Source organism: Erpetoichthys calabaricus, chromosome 10 (genome assembly GCF_900747795.2).
Source record: "Erpetoichthys calabaricus chromosome 10, fErpCal1.3, whole genome shotgun sequence".
Lineage (NCBI taxonomy): Eukaryota > Metazoa > Chordata > Cladistia > Polypteriformes > Polypteridae > Erpetoichthys > Erpetoichthys calabaricus.
In genome coordinates this window covers 35993620-36008820 of record NC_041403.2, presented here as the reverse complement: position 1 = coordinate 36008820, position 15201 = coordinate 35993620, and the positions used below count along the sequence as shown (strand labels likewise).

The window sequence follows — 15201 nt, the reverse complement described above, 5'->3', positions numbered from 1 at the left end:
TCAGTTTAGATGGCCGGCCAGCTCCAGGAAGAGTCCTGGTGGTTTCGAACTTCTTCTACTTACAGATGATGGAGGCCACTGTGCTCATTGGGACCTTCAAAGCAGCAGAAATGTTTCTGTAACCTTCCCCAGATTTGTACCTCGAGACAATCCTGTCTCGGAGGTCTACAGACAATTCCTTTGACTTCATGCTTGGTTTGTGCTCTGACATGAACTGTCAACTGTGGGACCTTATATAGACAGGTGTGTGCCTTTCCAAATCATGTCCAATCAACTGAATTTACCACAGGTGGACTCCAATTAAGCTGCAGAAACATCTCAAGGATGATCAGGGGAAACAGGATGCACCTGAGCTCAATTTTGAGCTTCATGGCAAAGGCTGTGAATACTTATGTATATGTGCTTTCTCAATTTTTTTATTTTTAATAAATTTGCAAAAACCTGAAGTAAACTTTTTCATGTTGTTATTATGGGGTGTTGTGTGTAGAATTCTGAGGAAAAAAATGAATTTAATCCATTTTGGAATAAGGCTGTAAAATAACAAAATGTGGAAAAAGTGATGCGCTGTGAATACTTTCCGGATGCACTGTATACTGAGAAGTCTACCGCCTGACGATCTGTAGATGGGTTGGCTGGTATAGTGCCCACTGATGTGTGCTTAGTACTGGTGTTAACATCTTGTAAACTGATTTTCTGACTGGTTTCCTTTAATAGATAACAGACCATCCATCAATTCAAGTTAAGAAAATGATGGTAATTATAATTGTAAGTACTGCTTTAATATTCCCTTCACTATGGACTTGTATTCCCTTCAAGTCGTGAAAGTTTTTTTATATGCCACCGTGTTCTCAAGCCACCCACAAAATTGAAGAACACACAAAATATTGAAGAATGTTGTACATCACAGCAGTTAAATCTAATTTACAATCTTGTTAATCATATAAAGGTTGAGTTTCCCAAAAATACCTGAACCCAGTGGTACAATGCCAGAAAGCCATCAACCAGTATGATTTGCTATTGATCTTCCAGGAAGATTTCAAAAAGGCTTGTGATGCCTAGCATGAGTGCAGTCATGTGCTCCTTCCGTTACCTGGGACTTCAGTGTTCATAACAAAGGATGGACTTGGGCAAGTGAGGAAGCAAACAAACAAGTTATTGGTGCAGAAGTGCAAGGTGCATTTATTAAAAAGAATGCAAATCATGTCTAAAAAGTGCAGTTCATTCAATAGATAATTGTCCTTAAAAAACAGTGCAGTGCTGGAAGATTAAAAAAAAACAATAAATAAATCCTATGAATAAAAAGCTTAAACTAGACATAAAACACAAGTGAGGATCAATTTTCTTGCATCTTGCTCCTAGTCTCCCCTGATCACCCACACATCTGTAATCATTGAGTCTGAGACACAGACAGATGCAGTCCACCACCCAACTCCCATCCCATCCACCTCCATCAGTACCAGTTGGGACACTTCAAGCCTGGCCTCCCTATTCCTGCCACCTCCAAAGATCCAACATGATGACCCCTGCTCCAAGCTCTTCAGCTGTCCCAGACTCCTTTACCTCACCTCAATGGCACTGGGCTGACCACCCAGTCCTTCTCTCCCATTTTCTAAAGTTTTCTCTTCCTTTGTCTTTCTTTTTTTCCCCCCACATTCTGACCTACACACTCAGCCCTTTTGATAACCTTGTGAGTATAGGTGCGCTAAAAAAAAGATCTGCAGAGCACCAATTGATGGATGGCTTTGTCAACTGCACTCATGTACATAAATGAGCAATTAGCCTTGTTCAAAACGCCTACACTTGCTCAGATCTGGCATGGATCCCAAACAATCTTCACCACAAGGTCTCCCTTTCAACTCCCACCATATTATGCTGATGGATTTAGAGATTAAAGTGTCAAATTCAGCTATGTGCAGAATAGTGTGTTGGCATAAATGTCACCACTGGCACAGGTCTTCTAGCCTTTATAGGTGATGCACCTAAATTATTGTTGCAGAATAACATGGTAAGTGTAGAAATATCTAGTTTGCATACGTGCTAAAAATGTCTCCATACTTCTCAACTGACCTAACCAATAATGCGTACACGACCAGAGGCCAAATCAGTCTTGTTTTAAAATCAGACTGAGCATGCATTACTCTTACAGAGAAGGGCAATAAAGTCAGGAACAACACAACCTTGCCAAAAGTTTGGAAAATCATTTTAAAAGATGTTAGTGAAGTAAACAGGTGAATACTTGATGTAATTTTTACTTTTTTTATACAACATGAAAAATTCACTTACTAATAAATCCAGTTCAGAGTTGCATGGGCAAGAGCAGCATTGGAAACAAGCTGGATATCAGGCATAGACAGGGACCAAGCATACTACTCACTGCTGACCTTTACACACAACAACACTCTCAACTACTGGGGCCAATTCAGAACCATGAAGTATCCTAGCCCACAAATCTTGAAATATTTAAGGAAAACCAACCAGAAAAATAGAAAACCATACACACAAATGCAGAACGTAGCAACTCTGCACAAACAGTGCCCAAGCCAGAATATGAACACAGGAGCGTGGAGCCTCTTTACTTTAACACTATGCCATTGTGCTGCCTGTGGTTGAGCGTGTCTGGGGTCCATGACGAAACAGGCAGATCTGGTGGTGCAGGATATGTACAAGGACAGTGAGGTGTGTGGTAGGAATGACAGCCTGGTTCAAAGTGAGAGTGGGATTACATCAAGGATCAGTTCTGAGCCTTTTCCCAGTTGCAATGGTGATGGACAGGTTAACAAATGAGGTCATACAGGAGTCTCCGTGGACTATGATGTTCGTGGATGTCATTGTCATTTGTAGTGAGAGCAGACAGTAGGTTGAGACGAACATGGACAGGTGGAGGAACGCACTGGAGAGAAGAGGAGTGAGAGTCAGTAGAAGAAAGACAGGTGTATGTTCATGAATGAGACAGAAGGTAGTGGAAGGATGTGAATTCAAAGAGCTGAGGTGGTGAAGGCAAACAAATTTAAGTACTTGGGTTCAACAGCTCAGAGCAAAGGAGATTGCTGTAGTGAACAAGTGGGTGCAGGCAAGGTGGACTGGGTGGAAAAGAATGGCAAGAGTGATTTGTGATAGAAATGTACCTGCAAGAGTTAAAGGGAATGGCTATAAATTGGTAATGAGACCAGGTATGTGGTATGGTTTGGAGATGGTGGCAATGATGAAAGAACAGGAGGCAAAGCTGGAAGTGGCAGAGCTGAAGATGCCACGATGTTTGCTCAAAATGGGCAACTGCAGAGCACTTAATAGGGGAATGGTCTGCATGTTCATGAGACAAGTCGACTCAGCCATCCCTCATTAGCGCTCCGCGGATCATGGAGGACACAACCTCTCTCACAAAGGATATAAATGGTCTGAGTTGGAGTGAGAAGAATGGCGCTCCAGGGACAAGAGCAACAGAGTTGACTGCATTTACCAGCATCTCAGCTCTGCTGTACATGCCTGATGTGATGGGTGAGCAGGGTGAGATGGGAGAGAGAGCTCGGGGAACAATAAGCAAGGAAACAAAGGATTCCAAGTGCAATTTTTCCCTTAGTTTTGACATATTATTTATTGTTTATTGGATTTTAAATTCTTCAATACTGTACTGTTTTTATGGATTGTTTACTGATGACTTTGATGCACTGCACTATACTTGCACCAATAATTGTTGTTGTGCCTCTCCGTTATGACTTTCAAGGTCCTAGGTGAAGGAAGAGGCTCATGCCTGCCGGCAACCATGGCATCACACTGCCCCCAACTTTAATTCACTTACTTTTTCCCCCAAAATAATACTTACTTAAATATGAGGGGTTGAGGAACATAACAAATTTTATTCTGAAACTCAAATTGTAAGCAGACATTCCCAGAAATTGAAGCTGACATTGTGTATTGTTCCAATTTCTCATTTAATCAATTTATTTTAATCTTTTTAAGATTTTTAATACTTTATTCACCATATAGAAGTTATTGTATTAGTAATTTTTCACATACCCTAACTTTGTCTCCAAATAGTTTTAGGGTAATAGTGCAGGGTCATCTATTTGTACAGTACCCGTGGAGCAATTGCAGGTTAAGGGCCCGGCTCAAGGGCCCAATGGAGTAGCATTCCTTCTTTCACTGCCTGGATTCAAACCAGCAACCTTTGAGTTACCAGCCCAGATCCTTTAGCCAGAGAACTACCACTTAGACGTAGCAATTTTAAATTTTCAGTCCCAATGAAGAAGACAATATGTGGTATCCCCAAAAAGTGCCATTTTATCTGCCCTGGACAGTTAAATACTAGACTTGTTTGCTTCATATACAACTAGAGTCCTTCTAATCTTCTCTTATATTCTAAAATATATTATATTCTATCAAAGTCCACAAACAAAAACTTTTTGAATATGTTTTCATTACATTTTGATTTTAACAACCCCAAGAAAATAATACAACACATTCTTAATATGCATTATTAGAAACTGAAAAATTAAAAGGATACTATAACACCGTTTCATTACTAAATAGAAACAAAACTTTCCACCTTTTGAGAGACACAAACCTATAACTCTCATTGATTATAACTGCCCTAATGAAGCAAATAAAGATAGCAACAAGACTTCTTAAGATCTCTCTGACCTGATGGGTTAGCCACTTAGTAGTGCTTATTTGGCAAACGTGTCAAGTTTCCTATTAGTATTATTAACTACCTTATGTACAAATGTACTCCTGCAAAGTGAGTGGATACAAAAAGAGCAGATGAAGTACAATGCAGTGCTTTACCTTTCTGTCCGTTGGCTCCACTACTTTCACTGTAAACACTGTTTGTCCAGTGGTCTATTGTGCTACCAGCAGAAAGATCTGCAAGCTGCATTGCATCATTTAAGCTCACAGAATCGGGTTTGTTCCTCAAATCAATCTTCAGGCATGGAGATCCAGGACTGCAAAATTTGGTTGAAGATAAGTGTGCTTCTTCTGAAAGGAGAGGGAAGCTATGCAACGACAAAAGAAAAACATAACATTCTGTCATTATGTACACAAAAAAAGTGAAAAAAACACTGTAGCTAGAAGTTAACATTTTGTGACTTGTGCTTGCACTTCCTTTAACCGCCACCTTATCGTGGTGGAGGGGTTTGTGTGTCCCAATGATCCTAGGAGCCCTGTTGTCCGGGGCTTTATGCCCCTGGTAGGGCCACCCAAGGCAAACTGGTCCTAGGTGAGGGATGAGACAAAGAGCGGTTAAACAAACCTCCTATGATGAAAAACAATTTTGGACGGCGTTTTCCCTTGCCCGGACACGGGTCACCGGGGCCCCACTCTGGAGCCAGGCCTGGAGGTGGGGCTCGATGGCGAGCGCCTGGTGGCCGGGCCTGCACCCATGGGGCTCGGCCGGGCACAGCCCGAAGAGGCAACGTGGGTCCCCCTTCCCATGGGCTCACCACCTATGGGAGGGGCCAAGGAGGTCGGGTGCAGTGTGAGGTGGGTGGTGGCCGAAGGCGGGGACCTTGGCGGTCCGATCCTCGGCTACAGAAGCTGGCTCTTGGGACGTGGAATGTCACCTCTCTGAAGGGGAAGGAGCCTGAGCTTGTGCGTGAGGTTGAGAGGTTCCGGTTAGATATAGTCGGACTCACCTCGACGCACAGCTTGGACTCTGGAACCAATCTCCTTGAGAGGGGCTGGACTCTGTACCACTCTGCAGTTGCCCCCGGTGAGAGGCGCCGAGCGGGTGTGGGTGTACTTATTGCCCCCTGACTTGGAGCCTGCACATTGGGATTTACCCCGGTGGACGAGAGGGTAGCCTCCCTTCGCCTTCGGGTGGGGGGACGGGTCCTAACTGTTGTTTGTGTGTATGCACCGAACAGCAGTTCGGAGTACCCACCCTTTCTGGAGTCCCTGGAGGGGGTGCTAGAGGGCATACCTTCTGGGGACTCCCTCGTTCTGCTGGGAGACTTCAATGCTCACGTGGGCAATGACAGTGAGACCTGGAAGGGCGTGATTGGGAGGAATGGCCCCCCCGATCTGAACCCGAGTGGTGTTTTGTTATTGGACTTCTGTGCTCGTCACGGACTGTCCATAATGAACACCATGTTCAAGCATAGGGGTGTTCATATGTGCACTTGGCACCAGGACACCCTAGGCCTCAGTTCGATGATCGACTTTGTGGTCGTGTTGTCGGACTTGCGGCCACATGTCTTGGACACTCGGGTGAAGAGAGGGGCGGAGCTGTCAACTGATCACCACCTGGTGGTGAGTTGGCTTCGATGGTGGGGGAGGATGCCGGTCAGGCGTGGTAGACCCAAACGTGTTGTGAGGGTCTGCTGGGAACGTCTGGCAGAGCCCCCTGTCAGAAGTAGCTTCAACTCCCACCTCCGGCAGAACTTCGACCACATCCCGAGGGAGGTGGGGGACATTGAGTCCGAATGGGCCATGTTCCGTGCCTCTATTGTTGAGGCAGCTGACCGGAGCTGTGGCCGTAAGGTGGTCGGTGCCTGTCGTGGCGGCAATCCCCGAACCCGTTGGTGGACACCGGCGGTGAAGGATGCCGTCAAGCTGAAGAAGGAGTCCTACAGGACCCTTTTGTCCTGTGGGACCCTGGAGGCAGCTGATAGGTACCAGCAGGCCAAGCAGAATGCGGCTTTGGTGGTTGCTGAGGCAAAAACTCGGGCGTGGGAGGAGTTTGGGGAGGCCATGGAGAATGACTTTCGGACGGCTTCGAGGAGATTCTGGTCCACCATCCGGCGTCTCAGGAAGGGGAAGCAGTGCAGTGTCAACACTGTATATGGTGGGGATGGTGCGCTGCTGACCTCGACTCGGGACGTTGTGGGTCGGTGGGGGGAGTACTTCGAAGACCTCCTCAATCCCATTAACATGCCTTCCAATGAGGAAGCAGAGCCTGGGGACTCAGAGGTGGGCTCCCCCATCTCTGGGACTAAGGTCACCGAGGTGGTCAAAAAACTCCTTGGTGGCAGGGCCCCGGGGGTGGATGAGATACGACCGGAGTTCCTCAAGGCTCTGGATGTTGTAGGACTGTCTTGGTTGACACGCCTCTGCAACATCGCATGGACATCAGGGACAGTGCCTCTGGATTGGCAGACCGGGGTGGTGGTCCCCCCCTTTAAGAAGGGGGATCGGAGGGTGTGTTCCAACTACAGAGGGATCACACTCCTCAGCCTCCCTGGAAAAGTCTATTCAGGGGTCCTGGAGAGGAGGGTCCGTCGGATAGTCGAGCCTCGGATTAAGGGGGAACAGTGTGGTTTTTGTCCTGGTCGCGGAACAGTGGACCAGCTCTATACCCTTAGCAGGGTCCTGGAGGGTGCATGGGAGTTTGCCCAACCAGTCTACATGTGTTTTGTGGACTTGGAAAAGGCATTCGACCGTGTCCCTCGGGGAATCCTGTGGGGGGTACTCCGAGAGTATGGGGTACCGGCCCCCCTGATAAGGGCTGTTCAGTCCCTGTACGATCGGTGCCAGAGCTTGGTCCGCATTGCCGGCAGTAAGTCGAACCCGTTTCCAGTGAGAGTTGGACTCCGCCAGGGCTGCCCTTTGTCACCGATTCTGTTCATAACTTTTATGGACAGAATTTCTAGGCGCAGCCAGGGCGTTGAGGGGGTCCGGTTTGGTGGGCTCAGGATTGGGTCACTGCTTTTTGCAGATGATGTTGTCCTGTTTGCTTCATCAGGCCGTGATCTTCAGCTCTCTCTGGATCGGTTCGCAGCCGAGTGTGAAGCGGCTGGGATGAGAATCAGCACCTCCAAATCCGAGACCATGGTCCTCAGCCGGAAAAGGATGGAGTGCCCTCTCAGGGTTGGTAGCGAGATCCTGCCCCAAGTGGAGGAGTTCAAGTATCTCGGGGTCTTGTTCACGAGTGAGGGAAAAATGGAGCGCGAGATCAACAGGCGGATCGGTGCGGCATCCGCAGTAATGCGGGCGCTGCATTGGTCTGTCGTGGTGAAAAAGGAGCTGAGCCGCAAGGCGAAGCTCTCAGTTTACCAGTCGATCTATGTTCCTACCCTCACCTATGGTCATGAACTATGGATAGTGACCCAAAGAACGAGATCGCGAATACAAGCGGCTGAAATGAGTTTCCTCCGTAGGGTGTCTGGGCTTTCCCTTAAAGATAGGGTGAGAAGCTCAGTCATCTGGGAGGGGCTCAGAGTAGAGCCGCTGCTCCTCCGCATCGAGAGGAGTCAGATGAGGTGGCTCGGGCATCTGATCAGGATGCCTCCTGGACGCCTCCCTGGTGAGGTGTTCCAGGCACGTCTAACCGGGAAGAGGCCCCGGGGAAGACCCAGGACACGCTGGAGGGACTATGTCTCTCGACTGGCCTGGGAACGCCTTGGGATTCTCCCGGAAGAGCTAGAAGAAGTGGCCGGGGAGAGGGAAGTCTGGATATCTCTGCTCAAGCTGCTGCCCCCGCGACCCGACCTCGGATAAGCGGGAGACAATGGATGGATGGATGGATGGTGCTTGCAGCAATAATACTCAAATCCTTACATTTTCTAAACTGAGGTACTCCAGTACTTGGTTGCCCGTTAAATTAATAAAATATAAATATTGGGCAAAGCACAGGGATTGACTCTGAACTCACATGGAATTAATTGATGTAGAGAGATACTGATATTAAACATTTAAAAGCAAAACCACTCATTGTCTTACACACACACACACACAAAAAAAAAGATGCTGGATTACTGTATGACTAAACAGCAAAAAGAAAATATAAACTCTAATTAGAAAGCCTACACATACATAAGGCATTCAGGAAAAAAAAAATCTTTGTCTTTAAAGCATACAAGATGTATAACCTACAAAATTCAAGGCCACCATAGTCACGACACCAGGAGGTGCCCTCTCTAAAGAGATTTGTTAAGCTGGCCACATCTTTTATTCATCAAGCAGATTATCATTTCAATGTCACAAAAATGAGTGCAGCCTATATTTGGCAAACCAATAGATAGCTTTTACATTTCTGGGAAAAAAAAAAAAAACTGGGCTAATTAAGAGAAGAGAAAAAACTCCACTGACCTCATCTGGAATACATTTTTTGGCAAATATATGCAATATGCTGAATATAGAGATACAAAAATGTGCCTGTTGTACTGTAAATAAAAATATGAAAAGTGAGCCTCTTAAATGTGTGCCTTCAGATTTTGCTTTGCTACATTTTACCCATTGATTCTTTTACCTATTTAATGTATTCCAACTCAAGAAAGATTGCATTCAACTCTCTGCAAACAACTGACATGTCCACATTAATAACTGAAAAAATAAGTTTGGATGTTTAGATCCCACCATCAGAACATTAAAACAATTTTGATGAGAAAAGGCCTTTAAGCCCAACAAGTTTGCTTAACCTGTTTACTTTTACCTATTTAATTTATTCAAAATAATATCAAGTTGAGTTTGGAGGGTTCCTTGTGACAGGAGGTCCATGGCATGATGCAGTGCAGATTTTAAACAAATATTCACATCCCGGGAAGTGCGGGCTACAATCGTGTGCAGGTGTACGCAAGTGAATTTCGCTCCGGGGTTGTTTGGGGTGCTTAGCTGATCGTGCATACACGAGCAAATGTGAGTGGATCAGTCAGGTATCTCAATCACACCTCAGAGGTAGCGATGTACTGTATCACACCTGCGCCTAATCGTGCCATATAAACAGGAGCCTGCACAGGACAATGGGGGATCAGAACAGAGAGGATCAAGAGAAAGGAATGGTGGTTAAAGAAAAGGATGGAGAGAGAAGGGCAGGAACTGACAGAGCTGATGCAAGACAGGGAGGAAGCAGGACGAGAAGGTGAACCCTGGGAAAGAAGCGTGTGGTCAGCCCTCAAGAGATGAATGTGAGTCACTACTATTGAGCACCTTAGAGTAAGAGTGACCATGTGTTCAGTGAAGGCTCCTGCAGATGTTGAGGGTATGGTAGTGGGAGTAGGAGCAGGAGCAGGCTCGGAGGGGTGCCCCGTAGAATGCTGAGGGATAGGCAGTGATAACATGGGCCAGGATTGTGGGTTGTATGCACCAGCTGATTGACATCTCCTTGTGCTGCAAGATCTGAAGGTGATAAGCTGGAGAGATGTTGTATTTTAGAGCGGAAGCACCGCAGCTCAGATTGTGTTTTGTTTTACTGCCCAGAATTTTTTACCTCATTTTAAAGGATTTTTTATTGGCTTGTTTTTAACCTCCACATTCACTAAATTTTATAGATTAATTTATTGGAATAATTTGATGCACTGCATTTTTTAACACAATTTTGTTTGGTTTTAATAAAAGCACTGGCACGTTTTGCACCAGCTTTGCACGTTTTGTGTCCTCATTTGCCCAGCTCATCTTGATTCATGACTATCGATGGTTTTGGGTTGAAGGGCTCCCAGATGCAACAAGTGAGTGTGGAGCCAACCTGGACTGTTACATTCCTAAAGTCCTGCTGTCTACCACACTATGTGGTATTTCCCTAACAGCTGTTCCTGGTTCCACTTCCTCCTTCCTGTGATTACTCCTTCCCACTGACCTAAACACAAAATGTTTGTTAAGTACAAATCTGTGTTGTTTCTGCTTCCAACATCCATGCTGGATTTCCCCCTTGTGAAAAAGTGTATGTTATCACCCAGTCTAAACTGTTGTGAGATTTACAAATACATGACACGTGTCTTAGACTTCAAAAATAATGCTCATTAAATACTTCTCAATTCTGCAATACAATTTAAATCTGTCCAGTAAATCATTTGGTCCGGACGTAATGCATAGGGTCTTTTTTCTTTTACTTGCACTTTTAAATTCTCATAACTCTGATCATAATAAAGAGTAATGCTTTCAATACCAAAACTACTCATGGCCTTTATTTAAACCTACTAGGTGTTCAAGCAATGTCTTGGATTAAGTGAAGACACACAAACATATACCATATGCTATTTAAGATATACAGAGCAAATACAGGTTGCCTGCAAGACAAATTTTGTAAATAAGAATAACAGTTAGAAAATGTCTGAATACCTTTCTGTAGCAGCTTGAAACAGTTTAGTAGGGCGATGTACAGCTTCAGATCCTGGAAGACTTTTATCTGTTTCAGGCAGCAATGGTATCTGCTGCTGGTGAAGAGAGGAACAGAAAGACAGGATAAAAGTAAGGAAAGTTATTATTTTTAAAGCTTGTTATGGCTCTGCATTTAATCCATGCAGTAGTTTTCTTTGTTCCTTCTTGATGGTGCTATATCTATACTCATTATAGTTACATCTAAATATAAACAAGAAGCGTTTATATAAGCCTTATTGAATGTTGCAAATCTTTTACAATTTTTAACAAGAAAACAAACAATAGTCTAGCTAGCTAATCTTTTTCTAGAGCACTTTTTTTTCCACTGAATGCCTGGCCTCTCTTTCATTTATGGCACTGAATGCACTCAAGGAAAAGATAGCAGTGATGAGGTGGGAAATGAGAGAATCAGGACAACACAGAGAGAGAGAACGAGGGAACAAGACAGCAAGTCCCTTTCAATGAATGTGTACAGTATACTGTAAGCGCGATCACACAGGAATCAGTGCTGGGGCTACTGGTCTGTTTATTATACACAAGTAATCCAGACAAGAATATAAGCAAAGGAGAAAATCAGGTAGGATCAGCTTAATTCTTATAGAGGAACTTGGACAGCATATGATAGGCTTGGACAGATGTGTAGCAGATGAAATATAATAAAAGTAAATGTAAGGGACTACATGTATGAAGTGGAAAAGTTAGATTCAGATACCGAACAGAAGGTCTGAAACTTGAAAGTACAGTGATCCCTCCTCCATCGCGGGGGTTGCGTTCCAGAACCCCCCGCAAAAGGTGAAAATCCATGAAGTAGAAACCATATGTTTATTTTTATATTATCACACTTGGGTCACAGATTTGCACAGAAACACAGGAGGTTGTAGAGAAACAGGAACTTTATTCAAACACTGCAAACAAACATTTGTCTCTTTTTCAAAAGTTTAAATGTGCTCCATAACAAGACAGAGATGACAGTTCCGTCTCACAATTAAAAGAATGCAAACATATCTTCCTCTTCAAAGGACGTCAGGAGCAGAGAATGTCAGAGAGAGAGAGAAAAGCAAACAATCAAAAATCAATAGGTGCTGTTCAAGCTTTTAAGTATGCGAAGCACCATGCAGGAAGCATATCGCTTGACAAAGCAGCCGCAAGTAAGCCCAGCAAGGAAGGGAGCAATGTGAAGGTAGTCTTTCTGCATTTTTTAGATGAGCGTCCGTATCCTCTAGGGGTGCAAACAGCCCCCCTGCTCACACCCCCTCAGTCAGGAGCAGAGAATGTCAGAGCGAGAGAGAGAGAAAAGCAAACAATCAAAAATCAATAGGTGCTGTTTGGGCTTTTAAGTATGCGAAGCACCATGTGAGAATCATATTGCGCAACAAAATAACAAGTAAGCCCAGCAAGGAAGGGAGCAATGTGAAGGTAGTCTTTCAGCGTTTTTTGAGGAGCGTCCGTATCCTCTAGGGGTGCAAACAGCCCCCCTGCTCACAATATATTTGAGGAGTTTTATTTAATGCGTAATACATGCTCTGATTAGGTAGCTTCTCAGCCATCTGCCAATAGCGTCCCTTGTATGAAATCAACTGGGCAAACCAACTGAGGAAGCATGTACCAGAAATTAAAAGACCCATTGTCCACTGAAACCCACGAACCAGCGAAAAATCTGCGATATATATTTAAATATGCTTACATATAAGTCGATGCATGATATAGTGAGGGATTACTGTACGCCTTTTGGGAAGGATCTACTGAAGGAGTCATAGTGGACTCATCACCATCTACATCAAGACAGCGTACTGAAGTGAACAAGAAGGCTAATAGGATGCTAGGCTATTTAAAAAGTTGCTAGTCAAGGTAGGTTATAGATGTTAGATTACATGGCAAACTGCTAGTCAATTAAAATTCTGCTTAAGTTATAGAATATGCTAGTGAGGCATCATCTGAAGTATTGTGTACAGTTTTGGTCTTCATATTAAAAAAGACATAGCAGAATTAAAGAAAGCCCAGAGAGGAGCAACTTGTCTGATTCTGAGATTGAGAGGTATGAGCTATGAGGAGAAACTGAAGGAGGTGGACCTTTCAGTTTAAGCCAACGTAGTATAAGAGGTGACATGATCGAGTGTTCAAAATTATGATTGGAATTAGGACAGTAGGTCCTAGTTGTTACTTAAAAATAAATTAAATAAATTAAAATAAACAAGAACGTGGGACACGGCTGGAAACTTGTTAAAGGCAAATTTATGAACAAATGCTTGGAAGTTCTTCTTTGCGCAAAGAACTACAGACACATGGAATAACTTACCTGCTAACGTGGTGGAGAGTTTGACTTTAGGTACTTTCGAATCTTGACTTGATATCATCATTTTGGAGAATCAAGGTGAATAGGATGGACAGGCTTATTGAGCTGAATGGCCTCTTTTTTTGTCACAATTTATTTTAACTTTCTAATATAAAAATGTTGCTTTTTCAACCATTTATAAAATCTTGCTACATAATTAAACATATAAACAAGGGTTTTTTTCTCTTCTTTCAAGATGATACCATTCCCATTTAATTGGTTAAAGAGACACTTTTAGCTCCTAATTGTAAAAAACTGTAGAAATCAAACAAACATATTTCCACGTTGGAACAGTAGTTGCCAGTTGTTGGATTAAAAAAAAAAAATTAGAAATTGCTCATTGATAGATATAGTGAAATTGAAATTTAAAGCAATGTCTTAAATAGTTAAAAAGCCACATTTATGATAAGATGAAATTGTTAAGAAATTAAATGATCTTAAATTCATCCATCCATCCATTTTCCAACCCACTGAATCCGAACACAGGGTCACGGGGGTCTGCTGGAGCCAATCCCAGCCAACACAGGGCACAAGGCAGGAAACCAATCCTGGGCAGAGTGCCAACCCACTGCAGTGATCTTAAATTACGTCATAAATGTGAAAATATCAATTGCCTCGATTCACACTTGAAAACACGGAAGTGAAAGTAGTGTATTTTACAAATAAATAAATTACAAGATTGTTTTCTGCTTTTAATACCGGAATTCACATTTTTGGAGAATTGATGGAGAATTTAGTTAAAACTGATTAAAGTTTAACTGATTAAAAACACTGGACTGACACTGTGGACTAGTAGAATATTTCAGGAGTGTGCAGAAGTTGCTTTGTTAAAAACCCTTTGTCTCTACTTGGAAGCAATGAGAGAAACTATTAAACAATCAAAATATTGTGTTTTATTTGGCAAAAATAACCCAATTTGAGTGATTCAAAATAATGCTAACTGAATTTTGATATTGACATTAGGTACATGTAACAAGGGGATTTGAAGTGTCGGCTGTTGACAATACTGGTGTTCCATGGAAAGGCTGCATGATTTCCTGCGGCCACACAGGTTTAGGGAGCTAGATGAACAGTAATCTTCCAACAGATAAAGAAACAGAAAAAAGCTTTGATTTTTACATTTTCAATAACTTAACAGGTGGCTTTAACAAATTAGAACAATCTAGACTAGAACTGGCCATTCAGCCCAACAAAACTCGCCAGTCCTATCCACTTAATTCTTCTAAAAAAGTCGAGTTTTGAAAGTCCCTAAAGTCTTACGGTCTATCATGCTACTTGGTAGCTTATTCCAAGTGTCTATGGTTCTCTGTGCAAAGAAAAACTTCCTAATGTTTGTGCAAAATTTACCCTTAACAAGTTTCCAACTGTGTCCCGTGTGCTTGATGAACTCATTTTAAAACAAGTCTCGATCCACTGTACTAATTTCCTTCATAATTTTAAACACTTCAATCATGTCACCTCTTAATGTTCATTTGCTTAAACTGAGACGGCTCAGCTCTTTTAATCTTTCTTCATAACTCAACCCCTGCAGCCCTGGAATCAGCCTAGTCACTTTCTCTGGACCTTTTCTAGCACGGCTACTGTATGTCCTTTTTGTAGCCTGAAGACCAAAACTTTGTAGCCTGGAAACCAAAACTGCACACAGTACTCCAGATGAGGCCTTACCAGTGCATTATAAAGACTGAGCGTAACCTCCTTGGACTTGTACTCCACACATCGTGCTAAATAAGCTAACATTCTGTTTGCCTTCTTAATGGCTTCTGAACACTGTCGGGAAGATGATATCGTAGAGTCCACTATGACTCCTAAATCCTTCTCATAAGGTGTACTCTCGATTCCCA

At 43.4% G+C, this 15201-nt stretch overlaps 1 protein-coding gene across 4 annotated transcripts in view; it reads right to left on the bottom strand.

Moving 5' to 3' along the window:
- Positions 1 to 15201, bottom strand: part of LOC114658367 (uncharacterized) — a 95624-nt gene that overhangs the window by 44614 nt on the left and 35809 nt on the right. For all 4 annotated transcript variants that reach the window (XM_028810452.2, XM_051933095.1, XM_051933094.1 and 1 more), the window contains exons 9-10: positions 10990 to 11084; positions 4783 to 4991 (exon numbers count right to left, since the gene is read on the bottom strand). In XM_028810452.2, the coding sequence (XP_028666285.2) occupies positions 4783 to 4991; positions 10990 to 11084 (304 nt within the window). The remainder of the gene's footprint in view (positions 1 to 4782; positions 4992 to 10989; positions 11085 to 15201) is intronic.